At 41.6% G+C, this 24,994-nt stretch overlaps 1 protein-coding gene across 2 annotated transcripts in view; it reads right to left on the minus strand.

The window, feature by feature from the left end:
* FECH (ferrochelatase) overlaps positions 1-24,994 on the minus strand; it is a 41,598-nt gene that overhangs the window by 5,886 nt on the left and 10,718 nt on the right. Inside the window, exons 3-10 of one of the 2 annotated variants that reach the window (XM_049901846.1) lie at positions 23,048-23,167; positions 21,356-21,504; positions 14,600-14,686; positions 11,759-11,865; positions 8,409-8,507; positions 4,895-5,002; positions 4,317-4,481; positions 271-330 (exon numbers count right to left, since the gene is read on the minus strand). In XM_049901846.1, coding sequence (XP_049757803.1) covers positions 271-330; positions 4,317-4,481; positions 4,895-5,002; positions 8,409-8,507; positions 11,759-11,865; positions 14,600-14,686; positions 21,356-21,504; positions 23,048-23,167 — 895 coding nt within the window. Of the gene's footprint in view, positions 1-270; positions 331-4,316; positions 4,482-4,894; positions 5,003-8,408; positions 8,508-11,758; positions 11,866-14,599; positions 14,735-21,355; positions 21,505-23,047; positions 23,168-24,994 lie in introns of both variants that reach the window. The other variant, XM_049901845.1, reaches the window with a different exon arrangement.

Here is a 24,994-nt window from a genome sequence, read left to right on the forward strand (position 1 = left end):
TAAGAAAATGCGATCCTCTTCCCCCACCCGCTAAACCTCGTCTCTGACAAGCAGATTTTAAAGCAGACACAGATACAGATGGGTGGAAATAAAAAAATTGGGGCTATCTAAAGGGGAAAAAAGTGAGAGTATAAGGAATTCGATTTTATTTTTGTAATTAATTGGAACTCAAAATGTTCTAATATGTGAGAAAACCAATATTCTGTAGGAGCTTCTCAGAGGATTACGCTCCTGTATGTTCTACTAAAATGGTTGTAACACGGTAGATACCTTAGAGAACAATGGATTTCCATTAAGAGACTCTGCTCTTCTGATCTTTTCGACTCCACACTGAATCAAATGAGAAAAGGGAGGAAAAACACACACAGGTTTTATTTTGCCTTTGTTTTCTCTTTTTTTTTTTTCTCTAAGAGACTGACGGCTACCAAAAAATAAATAAATAAATAAAACACACAGACCCACACACAACTCACTCCTACTTCAAAAGCATTCACAGGCTGCTCAGAAATGAGGCCTGGTCACAGGACCAGGCACATGCGCTGATTTTTATCTCTGTCATCACAAATTGCTCTTCAATTTCTGTGTCCTCCCCTACCCCGGTGTGCTCCCCACATGTGGTTTGTTTCTGAACCGTTTCCGAGGTTATACTTTTTTGAATTCTCAAGGAATTTCAATCTGCTCACCATTCTTTTTGAATCTTCCCTTCCTTAAACGTAACTTTTGCTGACTCTACCCAAGCTGGATGTTGTTTTTATTAAGTAAATTCTCAGGCCCTCTTTGAACCCAGTGCCGAAATGAAGCAAGTTAATCTATGGACTATATAACGTATATGGAACCTAGATTGGATCCAATTCTGAGTTGGGTTTTTAAATCTATTTTTACATGAAAAACTCTTTAAAAAAAAAAAAAAAAACTGAGGGTTGTTTTTCTACTGCCCCTGCTCCCTTCTCTGAAAACATACAGCTTATTAGCTCCTGGAGGCCTGGTGACATAGTAGTTAAGAGCTCAGCTGCTAGCCAAAAGGTCAGCAGTTTGAATCCACCAGGCGCTCCTTGGAAACCCTGCTGGGCAGTTCTACCCTGTCCTATAGGGTCCCTATGAGTCAACGGCAAGAGGTTTTAATTACCCCTAAATAATTGAGAAATATCTCATTATGATTAGATAAATAACTCAGGTAGTTAAGTTCTCCTCTTTCTCTCTCCTGTTGATTAGTTTTTCAGGTGTTTTACCTTTAAGTTAAAAGGAACGCTGGTGGTGCAAAAGTTAAGTGCTCAGCTGCTAACCGAAAGGCTGGCAGTTCAAACCCATCCAGTGGCTCCATGGGAAAAAGACCTGGGGATCTGCTCCCATAAAGGCTACAGCCTAGAAAACCCTATGAGGCATTTCTTCTCCATGACATGGGGTCACTGTGAGTCGGAATTGACTCGATGGCACACAACAACATCTTAAAATTAGTATTAACATCAGAAGACTAGCGCTAAGAAAAGCTGAGATTCAGCAAATGGGTAGTTCTCAACTGTAAAAGAGGTTTACTTTCAAACTCCATGAAAGCCTAGGAGAGTTAACAGATCCACTGCTGCAGAGCAATCCAGTAAAATATTTAGCAAAACTGAAAATGTGCATACCCTTTACCCCAAAATTCCATTTCTTGGAATTTATCCTAAGAAAACAATCGGAAAATGCAAAAACAAACTGATATTTATTACACAGCAGTTTATGATAGTGAAAAGTTAGATAAGCCTTAAATGTGTACTAACCAGGGATTTGTTAAAAAGTAATTATATAGATCTAATTATATTTACTGATTTGGGTCCATAACAGGTTTTTAAGGAAAAAAGTTACAATATAGTATGAATAAAATATTTTTGTTAAATATGCAGGCAAATACCATTATTAAAATACACACCCGTACATTTAGATAAAATGTACTTTTATCACAATATTAACAGATGTCATTAATCTCTGAGAGGTAAGATTATGGGTGAATTCTACTCTCTCTGTTATACTTCTCTGAACTGTCTGAATTCATTGTCATTTCTAATATAAATAAAGCTATTTCTATTCTGCGAAAAAAATTCAAACTACTTTTTAAAGAACGCTGTTTTAAACTAGATATATTCTCTCATCAAAACAATAAATTACAGCGAAGTGGTTTTCTTCACCCTCTATTTGGACTAATTTTATTAGTTGCTATGAGAGTTACATTGAAATTACCCAAACAATTTGGTCTTCACCCTCAGCTACTGAGAGATAATCACTTAAAAAAAAAAAAAAAAGAACCCTGCAATTTCCCTAATGGTTTAAGTGCCCTTGATAAGGACTCCAGACCTGACAGGTTATGCCAGAGACAGGAGGGGAATGTGAAGAGGGGGCTGGCCAGGCCAGAAGACCCCATCCTGTAATACCTCATGGTCGCCTTACAATATCCATTGTCCTCAGGGGAGAGGGGCTGGAGTTTGCATTATGTAATGAACCTCAAATAAAAGCTCTGGATGCTGAGTTTCCATGAGCTTCCTGGTTGGCAACATCCACTCTCAGGAATGTGATACTCCCGGGAAGCTCTGTGTTGGGAACCCTTCCAGACCTCACCCTATGCCTCTCTTCTTTATGCTGATCCTGCTTTGTATCCTTTATAATAGAGCTATAATCCTAAGTACAGTGCTTTCCATGAGTTCTGTGAGTCATTCTAGCAAACTGCTGAACCTAAGGGAGTACAGGGAGCCAGCAGGTCAGATGTGAAGGGGCTGGGGACTTGTGTTAAAGGAAACAGGGGGTAAAGAGAGTAGAGGGTACCCCCAAATTGGTAGCCAGCAGGTCAGAAGTGAGAGGCCCTGGGGACTCCCAAGCTGGCAGCTGGCGTCTGAGGTCTTGGGTCAACTCGGCAGTCTGGAGGACTGTGCCCTTTATCTTGTGAGGTCTGACCCATCTCAGGGTGGTTAGGGTCAGAGGGACAAGTGCTGGATGGGCAGCTCTTGTCAGCACTGAACAGAGAAGTAAAACGTGGGGCTATGTTATAGCCTCGTAGTTGGTAGCAGAAAAAAGTGGATTTGATTGAATGTTTGATATTTATCCACTCAGTCACTAATAATCAACTTGATTATTAAGTAAAAACAGCTTGGTAATATGAATGAATGTGAACGGCCATTCAATTTAGATAAAACCTTTGTGTTTCAAGCAAACTGGTGTGAACTGTATATGTACTCAAGTCTCTATAGCAAGCTCACAATTACCAAGGTCAGGGTGGAGAAAAACTACAGAAGGCTTCATTAAGTGAAATCCACAGGCAACCGTGCAACCTCGCCTTAGCCAGTTAAACAAGTTTCCCACAAATCCCTCATCAGAACTACTGACAAGTAATTTAGGCCCTCGCAAACTTCATCAACGTGTGATTGATGAGTAGCCTGGATACATAGACACTGGCCACCATTCTCCCCCCACCCATTCTCCACCCTGCCCTGCACCTGCCTCTCAGTTCCAGAGAGGATGCAGTGTTCTTTGAAGCCAGGCCTCCACCGATCACAGCGTGAAGGACCAGGGCCAGGAGCTCTGGCAGAAGATGAGGTGGGGAAAGGGCTCCTTGGGTGCTGACTCTTCCATGGTTCCCACAGAAACCACACTATACATTGGACTCAGGCTCAGGCCGGCCCTCAGAAGCCAGGAGATAGGTGAGCAGTAGTTTTTCTCCACTCTGAGTGGCAATTCGCATCCATCTTACGTTACAAGACACCAAGGATGGTATTTGTTATTTCAATAATCAGATTGATCACAACACGAATGCAAACAGCTAATTAAGTGAGTGCATAAGAAAGGTCAAGGAAACCACAGCACACGTGCTTCACTGTTTATTCCACACTCTTCTCTTAAGTGATGACGACCACCACAGGCCCCGAAACCCAAGGAGAAACAGTGCCATCGCCCCAACTACATGACACTACTAGGGAAGAAGAGGAATTATAGAAAGACAACAATTATCCCTCAGAATTGGGGAGAAGTATGATTATTTTTTCTCACAGAAATGTAGCTTTTAAGTAGTACAGTCATTCAAACGAAGCGAAATGATGCTTGCAGTGGTCCCTAGGCTGCCTGGTTTACTGAAGGCATAACAATGGTTCCGCTGCTGACATGGAATTAACCTGATGTGTTTAGATATCCTTCAGAGTAAGTCATGTTCAGAACAATGAGGGTTTACCAGACACAGTACGTGCAAACAAATATACTGAGCAGTATTTCTGAATGATACAACTGAATAACTGCAGAAAAAGTTTCCTTTTAAAACAAGTCACAATGGGATTAATAAACCAGGTAGGAGCACCTACCTCGTTTGCTAGAACTTGAGAGTATTCAATGTCCAGTTCAAACAGCGTTTCAATGTGATCACTCGTAAACGCTATTGGAACCAAAAGGATATTCTTCCTGCCCCTCTCGCAGAGCCCTTTGATAGCCTCCTTTGTCTGAGGGCCCAGCCAGGGCATCGGACCAACCTGTGAGAAAGGAGGGTGAATGAGTATATGAACCCACTTCTCCCGTTGTACCTACGACACCCCACCCCCAGCTCCTTGCCCCACGCACACCCCTGCCTTTGAGGGCTAGGGCCACTCTATACCTGCTTTAATGGGGTTTGGTATTTTCACATCTAACTTGAATCTTTCTAGAAATTGGCAGAACATAAATAACAGTTTTTGGTATTACAGCTCAAAGTAATATATTAAATCAACTAGTCAGTGGATTTCCCCTTCCTTCATATTTGCTTACAGAGATCTGTCTACCCATGGTGAGCAATCAGGTTCTAAAACGGACTATGTGAAAGGGCCAAAGCTAATCGTTTTATAACTAAGTCCTAAAACAGACTTTCTCAAAAGAGCTGACTGCCCACAAACACGTGGAAGCCACCTACCTTGGACTGCCACACCAGTCGGTAAGGATTGGAATAGCCCAGCTTATCCATGACTCTTTGGACAGTGGCTCCTACCTCCTGAGGATAGGGGTCCCCTCTGTTGACCACCTACAGCAGAAACACAAAGGGTGTTCAGTCTCCAGGCTGTGAAGGGTTCCGTGAGCCTCCGAATGGCCTGAGTCCTGAACTGGAGCCCTCCCTTTCTGTCTCCCTCACTAATGAGGAATCCAGCCTGAGCTCAATCACTCTACTTCCTTGGATTCAAGTCCTCATTGGCAAAAGGAGAACACCGCAGCCAGTGACCTCTAAGGTCCCTAAGAAGATGTAAAATTCTATGTTCCAAATTATTCATGGGAGATTGATAATCTATGAAGTAGGGAAAATGACATAGAAAAGTCAGGCAGGAAGTGTCAACATGGGATGGGAACTGCTCCACAGGTAATTACCTGAGATTTTAAAACAGGAATTAAGAGTGTTGTATGGACAAGTAGTTCCTGTGTGGCACAAATGGTTAAGCACTTGGCTACTAACCAAAAGGCTGGCAGTTCAAGGCCACCCACAGGTACCTCAGAGGAAAGGCCTGGTGATCTATTTCTGAAAGATCACAGCCATTAAAAACCATATGGAGAGCAGCTGTATTCTGACACACATGGGGTTGTCATGAGTTGGAGTCGTCTCGACGAAAACCGGTTGGTTGGTTGGTTGTATAGAGAACGACTAGGGTTATGGGGACCAAGTAAACAAAAGGGGTAAATGCTAGTGGAATAAGAGAGAAGGAAAGAAACAGCACATGGGTTCAGATTACAGGCCCCTCAAGAACCTGACCTGTACCTTCTCATTCTTTGTCTCTCCCCCAACTTATAATGGACTGTGGACCAATGCTCTGGGCGCTGCGCATCTCTGACAAATGCTCCTGGCTGTCAGGACAGCTCATTCACAATACCTCTGAGAAACACTCAGTGCAAATGTTATTTTAACAGCTTTAACATTCAGTCGTGTATTGTTGACTCCATTTCCCCCTCACCTGCTTTATTTCTCTCCACAGCACCTACCACCTTCTAACATACCATACCCTTTCCCCATGTAATTTTTTATTATCTGCCCCACCCCCACTCCCACCAGCACAAAGATTGTGGTCTGTTTTGTTTTTCCTCATACCCTAAGGACTTAGAACAGTGCCTGGCACATAAAAAAAAAAAAAAAAAATAGCAGGTGCTTAATAATATTGTTGAAAGGAAATACTAACAAACTATTTAGGACATTCCTAAAAGTTACTTAAAAAGCCTTTTAAGATGCTTAAGTATAGAAGCAAAGAGGAAAATAAAACTCGCCACCAGAAGAACACGGTGGATGCTAAAATGAGTGGGCGAAAGTCTGAGGAATGACAGGATGTTTGCATTGTCTCAAACATCTGACTTAAGATATTTTTAGTTACAAAAGAGAAACACTAACTTTACAATGGACAAATCTGTAGATGCCACCTCAACCAAGTGATCAAAGATCACATCACCAGTAATAAGACACACTGACACCGTGCGTCCCTGAGAAGGTGCACTGAAAGAGCCTGGCACCCCTGTAGTGTTTTTCCCAATGAAGCAGAACCTCGATCTCAACACGAGGAAACATCAGACATACCCAGATGGAGGGTGAGACGTCTACAAAATAAATGCAGAATCTAAACCAAAACCAAACCCATTGCCGTCGAGTTGATTCCGACTCATAATGACCCTAGAGGACAGAGTAGAACTGCCCCACAGGGTCTTCAAGGGACAGCTGGTGGATCCAAACTGCCAACCCTTGGTTGGCAGATGAGCTCTTAACCACTGCGCCACAGGGCTCCAAGTGTAGAATACCTCTTCAAAAATGTCAAGGTCATGAAAGACAAGGACGTATGAGGAACTGTCACAGATCGGAGGGGACGAACAAGACAAGACAACTAAATGCACTGTGGGATCCTGGAAGGGAGAAAGGACACGGGTGGAAACCCTGGTGAAATTTGTAAAGTCTGGCATTTAATGAATAGTATATTGTCAATGTTAATTTCTTAGTTTTGATCATTTTACTGCAGTGATATAGATGTTAACATTAGGGGAAGCTGAACGAAGGTTATACGAAAACTGTAATATTTTTGCTACTTTTCTATCAGTCTAAAATTATTTCAAAATAAAAAAAGTCACTAGAAGCAAATGTATGGGAAAAGAAGAGGTTGTCAGATGAATTTTTTTCCCTCGACTACCCTATGGGCTTCCCTCTCCCCTCCCTCATCCCCATGGCTTCCTGGCATTCCTCAGTCCCACACGGGACCCCTGGGCAACAAAAAAACCTAGAAGCAGCATGCTCAGTCCCCGGGGACAGAAAGGGAAGTGAGGCCCAGTGTGAGACGAGGGGAGGTCATGCCTGGAATCATTCATGTATAAAACATGTTTTCTCTTCTGGTTCAGGGCTTCCCTTCTAGCACTTCAGACATGGTCTCGTCACACGTAAGACGGTTATAAAAAGAATGAGGGAGGGGCAGGAGGTAGGCATGTGAAGAGAACTTGTATGACACCAGAAAGGAGAATATGAACTTGTAAAAATAAGATATGCCAGCTTCCAGAAGAGAGAAATTTATCTCCAGGGCCACCTACTGCTGGAAACGGGGACTCCTTCATTGAGATGTAGGAGGGGAAGAGCGGCAAGCGGCCCGACACCGATGGCCACCAGATGGCAGTAAAGGCCACATGGAAGCGCACCCCCAGACTCTGAGGCTAACACTCCACTGACCATGGAGTTTAAACCCTTAACAACACCCCCAAAAAAAGGTCATTCTGTAACTCTCTGGCTTTGAAAGCGATGTTTTTAGCACACAGTGAAAGCTCTGAGCTGATAAAACTGGCTTATTCCAAGCACTCAGATTAAGTAAATATACCACACAGCATACTAGCTTGAGCATCCTATTTCCAAAAATGCATTGTTTATGCACGGATTGCAGCATTTTAATGAACAGCCCAGTGTAATATGATAAACCCAGGAATAACCAGATCACAGATTGATACACTCTATATTCACTGGCCAAAATGTAGCACCCAGCTCTAGCAAGTTGAAAACTATAGTAGCTTTGTAGAATTCAAACAAACCCTACCAAGCCTTCTGAGGCCAAAAGAAGTGGGACTGAGAGTGCTTAGTCTGAATGGAAGCCCTACAACTCAACACACTGAAACGTCAGGCTGGCAATCCAAAGACATCTTCTTTTAACTGTCCCACTCCTTTAAAATTCATATATGTGAGTATCTCTTCAAATTATCATTTTAAAAGGGTTTATTAAGCCAACATCTACTTACCATATTTTACTCTGAATTAATTATTAGGTTTCAAAAGATTAATTTAACTAGCATCAAGTAAAATCTGGCATTTGGGGATTCATCCTTGTAGGGTGCTTAGGATGTTCTGGAAGCTGGGTCCATTTTACACATTTAGAAAACAAAACAACCCAATCCCTGACCACGAGGTCATCTAAAACAACGTTCTTACTTACAGACATTGGCAGTGAGTGAGCGGAGAAAAGAATGACCACCTCGCTTCTCTTCTCAAGTGGAAAGTGGTCCAGTTCTTTGAGAATATGGTCAGCAAAGCACTGTGAAACACCAAGAAATGAGCAGAAGAAGAAAGTGGGAAGAGAGAAATGGAAGGGAAAGAAAACATTTCTTAAATTACCAAACATCTCAGTGTAACCCTCAAAAAAAATGAATGTGCTTTTTAAAAAATTGCAAACAGTACAGTCTCTCTTGCTTTGGTTCATCATCAAAATGGATCATAACAGTTTCAGGGGCCTGGGGAATTTGATGGGAAACTTCTAAAGCTCGCTAATGGCTCACTGAAAACGAGCGCTCTGGATCTCTGCTTCCCCTTGGGAGGAGCAGGGCACACTTCCAGATGGAAAGGAAACACAGATGGGAAGGAGAAGTTGTTTTAAGACCTCTCATTTGCTCGGTTAGCAGGAAAACAGCTTACGGGGTCTTTCTAAATCCTCCTTAGTTTGGCTTTCAGGTGAATCACATTAAAACACATTAGACAGAAATAGGAGAGAAATAAGACAATCCTATTCTATTTTTACGGCACTTTCCTTCTAAGCCCAGTATCTTCACTAAGCCACTCTTCCTAACTACAGATGAGAGGTTGGTACCACACCCATTAACTTCACAGAGGGCGGAAAGAGGCAGTGGGCTTGGGGGCCCATTCAGTCACATCTGTGGAACTCGGACTAGAAGGTGGGTCCCTCCTCCTCTTCCTAATCTCTGTCCACCAGACCAGTTAACTGCCTTTGTCTAGTTGGCACTTTCTGATTCACATCGATAGGTGCTGAAATCCCAGATCTGAAGAGATTTGCTTTCATCTTACACTTTAATCATTCTTTGTCATTTAAATTATAAACGAAATGCTACAAAAGACATTAACGGGTCCATTGACAAAATCAGAATACAAACATAGATTAAAGTATCAATGTTAAATTTACTGAAGTTGAATACTGTATTGTTATGTAAGAGAATATCCCTGATCTGAGGAAATATACACTTGAGTATTTAGATGTAATGGGTGAAGGTGTTTATAATTTACTCTCAAATAGTTCAGAAAGTTATGTACATACACGCACACACACACATACAGAGCATACAAATAATAAAACGAATGGGATATATATTCATAATAGGCCAATCTAGGTAAAGAGGAGATATGAGTTCTTTATACTATTCTCAGTCTTGCAACTTCTGCATGTTTGAAATTGTTTCCAAATAAAAAGCCTTTGAAATAATTATAAAGGACAATTTATTAGAACCATGTAAATTTTCACTTGTTGGTATTTTGATAATCAGTGGTTAATATTATAGAATGAGCAAACTATTCCCTAATATTGAGATATCATCAATCTTTACGGAACCTCAAATTTTGGTAAATAAATACCCTAAGGCACAAAATGTTGCCTCAAGAATTAGTTCCCTTTTCAAAACTTGTAATTTACCTATAGAGTAAATGTGACAGGATTAAATACAAACTAAAACGATATATATTTTTTAGTGGCCTTTACAGGTTTGGAAACTAAGGATGCTCAGAAAGGGGTTACTTTGAACCTCAGCCTCGATGGGAGACTCACTTCAAAGTTTATACAGGAGTCTGGAATTTAAGATAAATAGTAATATTAGAGAACAGTAATATGATGACTGAGTAATTACTATCTATAACAAAGAGAGATGTGGATTAAAAACAATATAAACGTTTTAGTTTTTTTTTTAATTTCTGCTAGATATCAAATTTCCTCATGTAACCTACATAATATCAAGAATTAAATCTATCTATAAACGTTCATTTCCAAAAGAATTCTCATCTTTTCTGAGTTTAGTATTTTTCCTTTTTTCCTTTTGAAAAACTGCAAGTAAAAACAATTCATCATGGCTTGCAACAGACTCTAAGCCGTCTTCAAAATTGAGGAGCAGCGGGCAAGTGGAAGTGCTACTTGAATCGTGTGAAATCCATCTGCGGTGTTTTCTGTGTGCGATCCCCGCGCACAATGAAAGAGGCACCGCGCTCTCAGAGCCTTCAATCACACCACACGGGAGGGCAGATAAACGCCTCTGAAACTCCCTTTCATTTTATGAACAGAGACTTCCTCAGTTAAGAGACCCTTCCATCTTTCGACTTCCCCCCTTTTCAAAGGCCTGAATTTTAATGCAAATCTAATTACTCCCTCCATCAAGACAGGCAGATGCTACACAGACCCCTCCATCCGCCTCTGCTACCACATGGCAGTGCTGACCTCAAACTCCCTGGTTCCCAATCACAGGCCTCCAAGAGCCAGACAGTGGAGGGACGGTGGTGCGCCAGCAAACGGATGGACGGACACACAGACCAAAACCACACCCATCTCTAAGGAAAGGCCCCTTCTTTTCCCTTTTTACTTAAAACAGGATTCCAGCCCCCAGCGTTAATCCTTTACATGAACTACTGGCCACAGGAACACTGTCTACTCTGAGGAGAACTGGCCTGATTTTAACGATGTCTAGCGCCATCTAGTGGTTATGGATCTTAAGTGACACTGGGCTTTTTAAAAAGTTGTTAACCTGGTGTTTTGCCAGAAGGCAGAGAATGTTCAAGGACTAAAAAACGCACTGGGTGAAATCTAATCACTTAATACTTCTCCGGCCTAAAATAATTCAAAGATAGAAACTTCTACCGAAAGAACAAAACAATGTATTTGCAATTACCAACAGCACTTTCATATTCAAAGGGCAAAAAAGTATGTAATACCAATTCAAAGCCATCAACTTTAAAAGTGTAGTTTTAACTGACTCTCCTGGAATCAAGTACTATTAATATAAATCATATAGATTATGTAGAATAAATTTGTGGCCATATAAATGCCACAGACCTTTTCATCTATGAAACTTTCTCAGTTGAAATGTTAGGTTTACTTTCAGGTCTCAGAATACAGACACATATTATCTTTAAAGTTTATAAATCTTTTGAAATTTTAAAAATATTTGAAAATAGAGGATTTAATTTATTTGTCAGACACTCAATCTATGAATGTAAATGGGAACATTACTCAGTACAGCTGAAACACCAGTTAGGATCTTTAATGTTCTTCTGCTCTTTGAGAATACAAAATTCAAAATATAATTTTGCAATGGTTTATGACTAACAGCGGTAATCTGAAGAAAAAGAAGAATCTAACCATTTTAATCTTTAAATTTGTTTTCTCAAAATTAATCTCTAGCATATGATTCAAGCATAAGAAGGGTAAGGCTGAGAAGGATGCACACACAAAATCAAACAGGGACAAGCACCTGCCTCACACCTGAAGGTAGGCTAGGATGACGGTGCCTGGCTCACCTGAATGAGGAGGGGATGAGTGGGCCACCTGTCAATGGTGCTCCATTTCATCGTAGGTTTCTTCCCCACTCCATTATAGTATCTGTAAATGGCATTTAAGCTGCTGCCTGAAATATCCGGGGGACAACTTAGTAAATGCATTTTGATTATGAAAAAAAAAAAAAAACAGACTAGTAAAGGCAGTAATTACAAGTTCAAAGCAGGTAACTGCTTCTATACTGAATCAGTCTAATTACAATCATTTCAATACTTTAAAACATGTACAGATTTAACTACTCTCCAAATGAAAATTACTAAAAAGCAATCCATTTCAACAGACTTTCAGAGCCTATCAAGGCCATTTCTAACAAGAAACACAATGGCCACAGATTTATGAAATATAAGCAGTCAGTAATTGCAGGGACCAAGTCTTACAACTGAAAGTATGCTTCCCACACCCCCAACCCCCCCCCCATTAGGAAGGTAATCAAACCCATTAGAGAAAATGTAAGGGATAGGAAAAAAGAAATCAGCCATGATCCCACTACTCTAATACAGTCAGTGTTCTATTCCAGCATAGTTCTTTCCAGTTATTTTTTTCTTTATAGAATATATACAATTCTGCATCCTGAATATCTTGGGCATTTTTTTCTTAATATTATGAGATAAATAGTTTCTGTGTTACTATAAAACCTTTATAATAAACATCCTTTTAAATAGCTTTATGACAAAGGAGAGCAGCTTCTTGAGGTCTCTATAAGCACTATCTATTTTTTACCTGCTTCTACAACATTACCATCCTTCCCCAGAATCAGTTAAATGGACACCTAATCCTTACAGGGAACCTAACAAAATTTGTACTTCTACGAGATAGAGCTCCAAAGGAAAGCAGATGGTGCCAAATCAACACAACCTTTTCCTGGCCTGGGGGAGATGGCAGTGGGACAATCCTAACACAGGGCCGCTTCTTCACCCTTACCAGGGGGCAAGTCCTACAGCCTCTCCATGCTTCCCATCACCAACCCACTGACTTCTTTAGTATCAGTGAGGTTTCCAATTTAAAACGCTAGTCAGGACAGAGCCACGTTTTAAATCAAATGTGCTCTTAAGAAAACTTTCAAAAATGAAACTGGTTCAACGTTGGCAAGTAGAGTACAGTGAATCCAAAGAATCCAAATGGATGCCACCCCAGGTTCAAATGCAATCTCTCAAGAAACCACAAAGTAATCACCACCATATTCACATTTCAAGCCAAATTTTATACGTGAATATCATTTTTCAGAGTGTACAAAAGGCCTTCTGGAAACTACATGAGTTCTTCTGGGTCACTTAGAAACATTCAATGAACCAGCAGGAGGAGTATTTAAGAAGGGGAAAGCGTAAATGAAAAAACTGCCCGTGATCAATATATTGTCATCGTGTGCCATGCCATCATAGTGACCCTGTAAGGCAGAGTAGAACTGCCCCTGAGGTTTCCAAGGCTGTGATCTTTACAGAAGCAAACTGCCACATCCTTCACCCTCGGAGGAGCTGGTGGGTTCAAACCACCAGCCTTTTGGTTAGCAGCCAAGCCCTTAACCACTGTGCCACCGCCACCAGCCACCAGGGCTCCTCATCAACACATTAGTGGCTAATATATTATGGCTCTGCTGCAATAGCAAATGTCTAAAAGGCACACCAGATAAGCGTGGCCTAAGTGAATGAATGTGCTTCCCAGAGGCTTTCCCATTTTTGCGGTGAAGACGTACCTGGCCTTATACAGGAGGAATGCAAGACAAGAAGTGAGCAGACATTGAAGTTTTAAACATGCCCTTAGAGGTAGCAGTGAAATGAAGCTAATCCTTTGTCATATAAATAACCATCTCCTTAATTTATCTAATTTTGAGTCAGACTTTAACGTGCACATTTTTTAAAGCGAGGCATACGCATAGCTTAAAAATTTGTAAGATCTGGTTCACTCTCCAGGAAGTTATTACCAGATATTTTGAAGTTATAGAGGTTTATTTCCAAGAGAAATCATAATTCCAACTCTTGAAGGTGTCTGAGAACTCTGGCATTTTAATAGTTAACTGATGTTGTGAACAAACACTTAAAGCACACAACTGGCATTGCATACATCTTCCAGTAGCCTTCCCCCTGCCTTAAAATTATAAAATAATATACACTAATATCCAAAAGCAATTTGGGAGTAAAAATACATCAACCCCAACACCTGAAATAGGATGCAAGCAATGTATTTGTGGGTGGTAGTAGAAGCTTTGCCTATAATCAATGACACAGAGATTGCCAAACATGGACTGTCCAGTTCCCATTAAATAATAAGAAACAGCAAGCAGTAATACTTTCCAAAATCAAGAACACTGAGAAAAGTCTGCTGAGGGAACCCCAAACTGAGCTTTAGTTTAACTAACAACCAACCCTAACTGAAGCATAACAACAAAAAAAGCACCAATATTTCCCATGTTATATGAGCATTCTTGCTTTGAAAATCAAAAGAGCTGTTGCCTTTTCTTCATTCATCAAAATATTAGGGTAGCGATAAAGATAAGGTTTATCACACAAACTTAGAAAGTAGCTTAAAGTTCATTACTGATCTGTTATACAACCACATTCCAAGCTTGAACACTCGTGGCCACAGCCTTTCAACCGCCATTTGTAATTCTTGCAGACTGGCCAATAACTCAAGGAACAGATGAACCATGAGATTTTAATAGACTGACCTGAATGCTGGTGTTTAAAGGAGACAGGCCGGATTTGCCATTTAAATCTCAAATGATTTATCCTTTCCTTCAGCTCTTGGGCTCCCTAGTTATTTTTGCCAGGGCCACATCCAACCCCCCATTTTAGAAGTGATGCCCTTACCTGTGGTGGAGCAGCTGTATTGTGGATACTGTGTGAAGGCAATGGCCCTTTCAAGTCCATCTCTCTCCATCTCTTCAATTGCTTCTTCTGTTAAAGGATGGACGTACCGAAATCCAATATAGTATTTGTGAGGGGCTATTAGGAAGTACGTGTGGAAAGGAGAAAGTATTAATCTTTATATAGATTTCTTGTAGTCACCAAACATAATGCCGAGAACAAAGAATTAACCTAATTTCCTCCACTGCTGAAAATGTGGGCAATTCTAGAATATTCCTGGGATGTTATCCAGTCTTCAGCTGGTACATGGACTTTTAATCACTATTTTCTGGGATTAAACACCTCTTTACTCAGGACAAGGGAAACCTGGTGGTGTAGTGGTTAAGAGTTCAGCTGCTAACCAAAGGGCTGGCAGTTTGAATCCAGTAGATGCTCCTTGAAAACCCTGTGGGGCAGTTCTACTCTGTCTTATAGGGTTGCTATGAGTCTGAATTAACTCTATGGCAACAGGTTTGGGTTTTTTTGGTTTTTACTCAGGACAATAGTTTTTAAAACTCAAGCTTCTGCTCTTGGCTGGGATGAGAGAGGGAATCAAGAGAAGGAAGGAAAGGACGAACAGTTATTCTAAAGTGTAACCCCTGCAGTGTAATCCCCCTAGACAATTGGCTTTTTTTTTTTCTTTTAATTTAAGCCCTATTTCAAAACAAAGAAGCAGAGATTCTGAGAGTTTAATTCACCTGCCCAAAGTGACACCCAGTAGTAGATGGTCCCTCTGTATTATAAACTAGATCCCCCCACCTCAAAGTCCATGCCCACCCCACACCCCAGCCTACTCCTGTCACTGAGTCCCTGCCCCCTGTTACCTGAGACCAGGTGACCTGGCTTATATGACCAAATACAAAAGCATAACTTCACATATGCAGGGATACTTAGTGAAAGTTCATTGATAACAAATGATTAAAACAACTCTCACCATTTGATATACAGGAAACAACCTCTGCCACCTGCTCCATCCTCCTGCATTTTTTTATTCCCCTGTAGTTCAAAAGTATACACAACCGCACAATTTTTTTTTTTCCCAGTTGCCATCAAGTCGATTCTGACTCGTGGCGACCCCATGTCTGTTCGAGTAGAATTGTACACCACAGGGTTTTTGATGGCTGATCTTTCAGTAGTAGATCACCAGGCTTTTCTTCCGAGGCATCCCTAGGTAGACTCAAATGTCCAAACTTTCGGTTAGCAGCCAGGTGCATTAATGGTTTGCACCATGCAGGGACTCCCACAATTTCTTAGGCATCTATAAAATCATAAAACTGAAAGTTTCCTTGCCATTCATAGGATTATACTAAGGGATGACATTGAGAATATACTACCTAAATGTTAAGTAATAATAAGACCAAGATAATGTTATTGTTCAAAGCATTAGCAAATGTGGCAACTAAGAACACAACACTAAACTTCAGTTCCAGTGAAGGAAAAGTTAACAGGCTTATTAATATATACACATGGATGACACTCCTCAATAACCTGACCCAGGGAACGATGAAACAATGGAACATTATCAAGGACAGAAGCAGAATATTGTCAGGAGAAGCTTTTATATGCACGGAATGGATAGTCCCATTCTTTGGTTGGGAACTTAAAAAAAAAAAAAAAGAAAGGAAGAGGTATAAACGGGATCATTTTTGGCTCTCCATCCTTTTAGGCCGCCCATTTTATGCTTGCTTTCTTAAAATCTAGTGAACTGAAGTTACAACAGACCAGAGGACAGGACCCTGGAAGCAAGTTCCCAATGACTGATTATGCAAATATTATGTGGTTCCTGCTAAAACTGCCAACCATAACAATGTCATTAAGTCCATTTTTAAACAACTGCTGGTGATCTGAGCTGAGGTTTAAGTGGAATTTGCTTTCTAATCTATTTTGAGACAATTCAATTATCAGACTGACACAGTAAAATTCCCCAACACTGCAGCCAACCAGCTAGCGTCTCACACTTCTCTTCACCTGCGCAGTATCTGCAAGTTGCAGTCTAAGGTCTGAGGGTTCCTCCAACACTGCAGGCTGGGAGAGGTGGAGAGGCTGCCCGGGCAGATAAAGACAGGGTGGGTGACCACCTTCTAAAGTGAGAAAGAGTTTTGGAAAGAACAGATAATGCTTTCCAAACAGCTAAGCTAAAGATGGTCTGCACCATGGATTTTGGAAGAAGTGAAAAAAGAAGGAAGAAAAGTGCAGAGAAACTAGACTTTTCAACAGTAAAGCTTCACTCATTTGCAGCCCATTAATTTGGCAGATACTGTGGTTCAAATGTGGTGTGTGCCAAGCAGCATACAAACTCTTTTGGAGGATTAGTTTATTTCATTTTCATAATAATCCTAGGAGTTGGTTCCTATTATCATGCCTATTTTCAAGATGAGGCTTATTGAAGTCAGTAACCTGCCTGAAGTCACACAACCAGGAGTGGAGAATCCATGTCCATGTAAACAGAACTCACACTCTTACCCCTTACGCCTCCTATGAAGAACAAATGATCTATTTTACTGAGTAGCACTTACAGCTTCCTTAGAAATCACAATCCAAACAATTAAGCTGTAATCTTTAAAAATATATTTTAGGTTTAGACTTTCCACTAAATGGTTACATTTCTCATCCATTCCCTTCTCTAAATTACCACAAAGCAGTGTAACTATATGAAACCAATTCCAACTCACACGCCCGATATAACTCACTGTATTATTAGGCAATTGGCCAACTCTATGCAAAGCTAAAAACCAAAAAAAGAAAAAAACAAACCCACTGCCACTGAGTCGATTCCAACTCATAGCAACCCTGTAGGACAGAGTAGAACTGCCCCATAGTTTCCAAGGAGCTCCTGACAGATTCAAACTGCCAACCTTTTCGTTAGTAGCCATAGCACTTAACCACTGCGCCACCAGGGTTTCCATGCAAAGCTGGTGGATCTCAAAATTTCCATACTGGATACCAAGCAACAACCATTTCCCTAAAAAACAGGAGCATGAAACCTTGATTTCTGCTTGTAATCACTGCATCTTCTTGACTAAAGAGAGCTTTTCCTAATACAAATAAATAATTCAAAAATAAATCATAATTTTCCAGGAAAGAAAAGATAAGAGGGATAAGGAGGGGAAGAGAGAGAAACAAAGAAAACAGATAAAGCAGGAAGGAAAGAAAACTGGAAGGGCAAGGAGGAGGGAGCTAACTGACAGCCCCACCCAAAGAGGCACTTGCGTCTTTATCGCCCAGCTTCACACCCATACAGCAAAGCACAAGGAGCAGGACATGGAATGTCTTTCCGGGCACTGTGGAACAAGCCCTTGAGGTCACTCTTGGTGGTCTTCTCAGACTTCTATGCAAAGGGCCCTCCACAGAAATTTCCAAGCCTGAGACTATCATTCATCCTACCTCCAGCCAGGTGCACAATCACCAGACCTCACACCTCACACACATTCTGTGAAGCCCCCCTCCAGTAAGTCTTCAGAAAACTCTCTCTCTGCGCCTTAGGCAGACTGGCCTGAAGCAGCAGCAAGCTCCCACCAGAATGAAAGCTTTTTCTCCGTCGAAACTATGCTTTTTAACTTTGAATAGCAGCACCGAACAGTGCCGGGCACTCGGTGGGCTGCTGCTCAATGGATGGATGGATGGACAGATGGACAGATAGATGGATGGCTTGATGGATGGTGAGCTCTTGGCCTTATTTAATACCACACTGAGACCTCCCCAGCAGGCCTGCTGAAATGTTTAGGTGTTCATCCACCACGCAGGAGAAAGCTGAAGTTCCATTTGTCCGCCTCAGAGGGTCCCAAGCGTGGTGATTTGCCAGTGGGTCCTCAGTACCAACTACTACCCTGGACAGAGCCCTGAACAAGCTTCCAAGATCCAGAGAAACCAAATAGCCCCCAAGAGTATTTACTCTCTGCCTCAATGAAAAGTACTATAAGTAAGGGTGTGGCTGACCCATTCTCTACTTTACCCCTCAGCACCATACCTGCCATGGGGTCAGTGTTGGTAAATATTTGCTGGTTGGTTCTATGATGAAGGATGGATGGCTGTGGGAACTGATGGGTGAAGAAGTGGGTAACTGAACGGGCAAGTGAATGGAAAGAGGAAAGATGACTTCCTGCCGCATTAGTAATGACTTAGCGATGGGCGGGAAAGCCACTGAGCTGATCTGTGCTTCCTGAGTCCCCTAAATTTCTCCTCAAAGTTACAATAATGAAGAATGGACTTTTTTCATAAGGCTCTACAGGATAGAATGTTTACCTTTTTTAAAAATCACTTTCACAAGAATTTTTACTATGGATGTATGAAGTAGATATTGTTGGTTTTTTATTCCTACCGAAGCAAGGAATAAGAATCTAGACACTTGTAACTTTCTCTCTTTGCACTAAGAAGGTCACATCTTAAAATGACCAGACATTTTATAGTTGAGTGGGACACCTGGGTTAAATCCAGGTCATTTTGTGGGACCTTTTCCAGGGTTATTTGGGTGGCAAGGGCCACTACTGGCCTGTCTGGTCTGGATAGCCAGCAACCTTAGCACTGAGAGGAAGAGAGCAAAGGATGCCCCCTCTGTATTCCTTTTTCAAGTCCAACAAGTCCACTAGGGCCTTTTATGGTGATGGGGCTACAATAACACAGAAAACGGAAGAAAAAAAAAAAAATGGCACCTTTCTACCTCTCTTGCTCCTCTGCAAGTGCAGATCTCATCCACACCAAACCTTTCATGGGCGATGAACTGTTAATGACTAAGGAGTTTGTTCTCTATCAAGCAGGAGTGCGTGGAAGTCAGCCAAGTTTGCCTCATCCAATATTTAACAAGATACATGGTGGCAGGGGTGGTTAGACTGTGTAAGAAATGCCCTTGAGCCACAATTGAAGGGTGGAAGCAATCCTAACATTCAGAAATGCAATCATACCATTTTCCAAGTGAGATGAGCTGCCCAAGGGGCGTGAGCCCCTGTCCCCCTGTGCAATGGGAGCAGTGGATTCTGATAGCAGCCTGCGTGGACACTCGACGACACCTTCCCAGGGGAGAACAAAAGGCTTCTTTTAGTTCTGCTGAGCCAGGCTGTTCTCCTTGAGGGTCCCCACTGTGTCACACTCCTGTCCTGATCCTGAAGCCCTAAAGTGCACTTGCAATTAACATATTCTATAGGTCTCAAGATGAATATTTTCACAATTTTAACATCTCTGATACTGGTGTCTGCTGTTGTTAGACGTCGTAGAGCTGGTCCCCAGCTCATGGCAAAACCATGCACAAAGGGATCGGACCGCTGTGATTCATAAGTTTTTTTCCCCACCAGCAGGTTTTTTGAAAGCAGATCACCAGGCCTTTCTTCCCACTCCACCTCAGTCTAGAAGCTCCGCTGAAACCTGTTCAGCATCATAGTAACACACAGCCTCCACCGACAGACATGTGGTAGCTGTGTATGAGGTGCCTTGGCCAGGAATTGAACCTGGGTCTCCTGCATGGAAGGCAAGAATTCCACCACTGAACAACCACTGCTGTAATGGGGTCAGGTCCCCAAAACATTCACACCCACATAGAACTCAGAATATGATCGTATTTGGAAATAGGGTCTTTGCAGGAATAATTAAGATAAGGATCTCAAGAAGAAATCATCCTGGATTACTGTGGGCCCTAAATTCAATGAGAATGTCCTTGTAAGAAACAGAAAAGGCACACAGAGACACGGACGACAGCCATGTGAAAATGGATGCGGAAACTGGAGTTATGTAGTCAGAAGCCAAGAAAAGCCTGGAGCCGCCAGAAGCTGAAAGAGGGAGGAAGGATCCTTTCCTAGTGACTTAGGAGGGTAGCCCTAAGGACACCCTGATTTCAAACTTTTGGCCTCCTGAAAAGTGAGAACATAAATAATTGTTATTTTAAACCACCCAGGTGGTGATAATTTGTTATAGCTCCCCTAGGAAATACCTTAAAATTAATTAGCAGTGTCTTTTGTTTCTTAGTATTTTATCTTGGATATATAGAATATATGCTGTGTGTGTGCGTGTGTGTTTGTGTGTGTAGGACATAATATATATACAATGGTGTATGTGCAATCAGTCGAGCTTGTGTGCAATTAAACATGCCACTTCACGTTCACTCATGTATTTAGTGTTTCCACTCTATATGTAAGCATTTTGGGTCAGAGGTTCTCAGAGGCAGTGGCCAGACGTGTGCTGTCCTCTTTTTAATGCCATGTCCAAGAAGGCACTTAAACGCCTTACAAAGGGGAACTCCTGAGTGCTGAAAGCAGTTGTTGAACATCACCCGTGGCTTCAGTGATAGCTAGCTAACTCTGCTCTAAATGACATCTATTGTTGTTGATCTAATTAGCTATCCACCCAGAAAGAAAAGGCAATAGTTGCAGCCTCGATCCATTTCCCATAGACTTCTTTCAAGTGCAGTGATATACGCATCTTTTATTCATGGTAGGTAGATCCTGCCTTATAATCCAGCTCAACTTAACACACATCTCGAGCTTCCCTTTGAAGCTAATGTTCCAAACCTTTAGCTTTTTTATCTGTAACATAAGGAAGTAAACAAAAAGGCTATACAGCCAAGGACAAAGAACAATGCCTCGGGAGCTAAGTGACCGTGTGTTATGCAGAAACCCCCACGAATCAGGAGCTCCCAGTACACAGAACACATTTGTCATCCAACACTGTTTTCGATTTCCATTTTCAATGTCGAAAGAACACACCTAGAGCGACGTTAACTGAGGAGCTCTTTACCTGTGTGGGGGGACAACTCGTCCAGCAACTTCACCATCCCTTCTCCTTGCTTGGAGGTCCACATCTTAATGGGAGACCCGCCACCAATCCTCCGGTACTGGTCTTGGATTTTGGGGGTTCGGCGTTTGGCGATGATTGGTGCCAGCTTACTAAATCATTTAACATGTAGGTAAGTTGACTTTATTCCACCTTAGCAATCCAAGAAACATTTTTTACTCAAAAAAAAAGATGAGCAGAATTTTAAGAAGTGCCTAACAAGATCAAGACTTTAAAAATAAAAGCTTAAGGTCATGGATTACAGCCAGCTATTTGGTCTAGATTAGAGAGAGAGGGAGCTGGACACTCGTAAGGAGTATGCCCTTCTGCTCCCCAAGCTATTCTGGCAGCACGCCCCAAAGAGTCAGGACACCAAACGCCCACGCAGAGGGCCCTGGCTAGTACCTGCAGATCTTGCATCTAGCAGGAACTAGGATATAAAACGTATGAAGCGCACATTCCTCTTAATTTAATAAAATACATATAAATCCTACATACATAATTGCATTTGTAAGCAAAGATGTATGTGCAAGAATGCTCACTGCAACTGTGTAAACAACTTAAATGTCTACAGCGAAACACAGGCTAAATAAATTAAGGTACAACCATATCACGCAATTCTATACAGTCATGACAAAAATGAGTCAGGTCTATTTAATCAGCTATAGAACAATCTCCGAGATACATGGCTAAATTTAAAAAAATATGTAGCAAAATGCCAAACAATGTATAGAATATATTCATATTTGTATAAAAAAGGGGAGGGCACGTACACATATGGAGTCCCTGGGTGGTGCACACAGTTAACGCACTCAGTGGCTAACCAAAAGACTGGGGGTTCAAGTTCACCCAGAGACACCTTCAAAGAAAGCTCTGGCTATCTACTTCCAGAAAATCAGCCATTGAAAACCCTATGGGGCACAGTTCTACTCTGACACAAAATGGATAGCAACTGGTACTGGTACCGGAGTGTGTGTGTGTGTGTGTGTGCGCGCGTGCACACGCACGCACGTGTGTATGTGTGTATATAAAAATGTATATAAATATACATAGGGATATATATACGTATATGTATATATACATATGTGGTCATAAACTATTTCTGGATGTAACAGTGCTTGTCTTTGGGGTTAGTAACTGGGACACAAGCCCAAGGCGAAAGGGACAGTTATTTACTGTAAACACTTTTATACTATTTAAATTTTTTATCATATGCATGTATTAATTTTTCATTACAAAAACCTATTTTAAAAGAAAAAGGAGAAAAGGAAAAAGGGAGCAAAGGACAAGAGGAAGAGCGAAGGACAGTATTAGTAACAGTACAAATGAATAATAACCATTGTTTTACTGAATGTTAATCAGCTGTTAAATGCAAGGTACAAATGTATCTTTAAAGGTACTTGGGCTGCGTCAGATCAAGACAACTGGGATTTCCACAGGAAAGGGCTCGAGGAGAATCCTCGATAACTTGCTCTCTCTCCTCTGCAAGTTTTCCAATATTACGTCTTTCTATCTTTACAAGGAATTAATAATGCTGCTCTAACCACTGCCAGATATCTGTTAAAACCTTTAAAGAAAGAAAAAAAAAAACATAGACTGGAGATACAAACACTGCCTAAGCTCTAAAAAACGGAGAGGTGTTTATACATATCTTACTTTTGCAAAGGCAGTGTCATGAGGTCTCGGTCCAAGAAGAGCCTTAGAAGGAAGTCGTGAACTTCTCCGAGGGTTTCAGGGCCTCCCATGTTTAGCATTAATATCCCAGTTTTGGGCTTCCTACGTAAAATAAAATGTAAAGGTTGATTTGAAACACTGTTTTCCTTTAGGGTAGAATCTTAGTTCAGCTAGGAAGCTCTCATCTAATCTACGGGATGCAAAGGTCAAACCCAGAGACTCTCGTGGCTGTCATCCAGCTGCCTGTCCACAGGGACACTCAGGCCTCTGGGTCTTCGTGATCCAGCTTAGGCATGGCCTTCATCCCTGGTTCTATCCCTGGCACTGGTCTGCTGGTCTGCATTTAACTGAAAATGCTTCTCTCTCTAACTGTCAGCCTGAACAAAGATCCCTTCCTCTTGGGGACTGAGAGTCAAGGTAGAAATCTAAAACTGCCCTGAGGTTGAAGCACCTGGACACGTGGATGCCTTATAAATATACAGGTTACTAAACGCTTAACCTCTCCAGACTTTGGTGTCCTCATCTGTAAAATAGAGTACCACCACCTACCTCAAAAGGTTATTCTGAGAATTAAATCAAGGTCCCTAGGTGGTAAAAATGGTTTGTGCTCGACTACTAACCTAAAGTTTGGAAGTTGAAATCCACTCAGCAGCACCTTGAAAGAGAGGCCTGGTGATCTGCTTCTGTAAGATTACAGCCAAGAAATCTCTTTGGAGTAGTTCTACTCTGTCACACGGAGTTGCCACGAGTCAGAATTGACTAGATGGCAACGGGTTTGGTTTTTTGTTTTTGGCACTTAAGTCAGTGAGCACAGCACCTGACACATCGTAAGTTCCAGTACACGCAGAGAAGTCTTGGATTTCTCTATAATTGTAAACCTCTGAAGTATAAACTCTCACTCTATTGCCTGCTCCCCTCTCTTTAGTCCATTATTATTAGTTTCAATTACTTCTTGCTACTCTGCTCCCTTTTCCAGCCCCTGTTCCTACTTCTCCCCCAGTGTTTCCTGCTACAATAAACTACATTTCTCACTTTACACTCACCCCTCCATTCTTATCTAAATCCATGTCTTCAGATAATTCCTGTAAGAAATTGCTCTGACTCACTCAAACACTGAATGAACAGGAAGAAGCAAAAGGAAAGTAAAACTCCATAGCAAAAGTTTTAGGTCAGGAAGCCCCTGGGAAATAAAAAAAGCAGAAGTACTATGTAAAAACGTAAACTTCTAAGATCCAGAGCAGCTCTGGAGCCCCACAGCCCCAAGTGAGCCAGACTGGGAAGAGTTCACTACTCCTAAACCCCGCCAGGAGGTGATGGGGAGTGGCAGTGGGGCCGAGCGCCTCCCACATGTCAGGCGGGTTCTGAAAGTCCCAAGAACATGACGAGACTAGGAGCACCAACCACATGGTGGGGTGGGGTAACTAAAGGCCAAAGAGTGTTTCTTTCATTCATTCTTTTTTCTCTTTTTGTATTTTTTTAAATTAAGATATAATTCATACACCATAAAATTCTCCATTTTAAGTGTACAATTCCTGTATCTGTGGTTTTCGTATATTCACAAGGTTGTGCAGCCATCACCAACCATCACCTTTTAAATAATTCCAGAGTATTTCATCATCCTCAAAAGAAACTCTGTATCCATCACTCACTGTTCCCAATTCCCCAAAAACAAAAAAAAAAAACAAACCCACCGCCATCGAGCAGATTCTGACTCATAGCAATCCTACAAGACAGAGTAGAACTGTCCCATAGGGTTTCCAAAGAGTAGCTGGTGGATTCGAACTATCAATTTTTGGTTAGCAGGTGAGCTCTTAACCACTGCACCACCAGGGCTTCCCACATTCCCCAAACCAAAAACCTACTGCCATTGAGTCGATTTCAACTCATAACGACTCCATAGTACAGAGTAGAACTGCCCCGTAGGGTTTC

This window comes from Elephas maximus, chromosome 11, assembly GCF_024166365.1.
Source record: "Elephas maximus indicus isolate mEleMax1 chromosome 11, mEleMax1 primary haplotype, whole genome shotgun sequence".
Lineage (NCBI taxonomy): Eukaryota > Metazoa > Chordata > Mammalia > Proboscidea > Elephantidae > Elephas > Elephas maximus.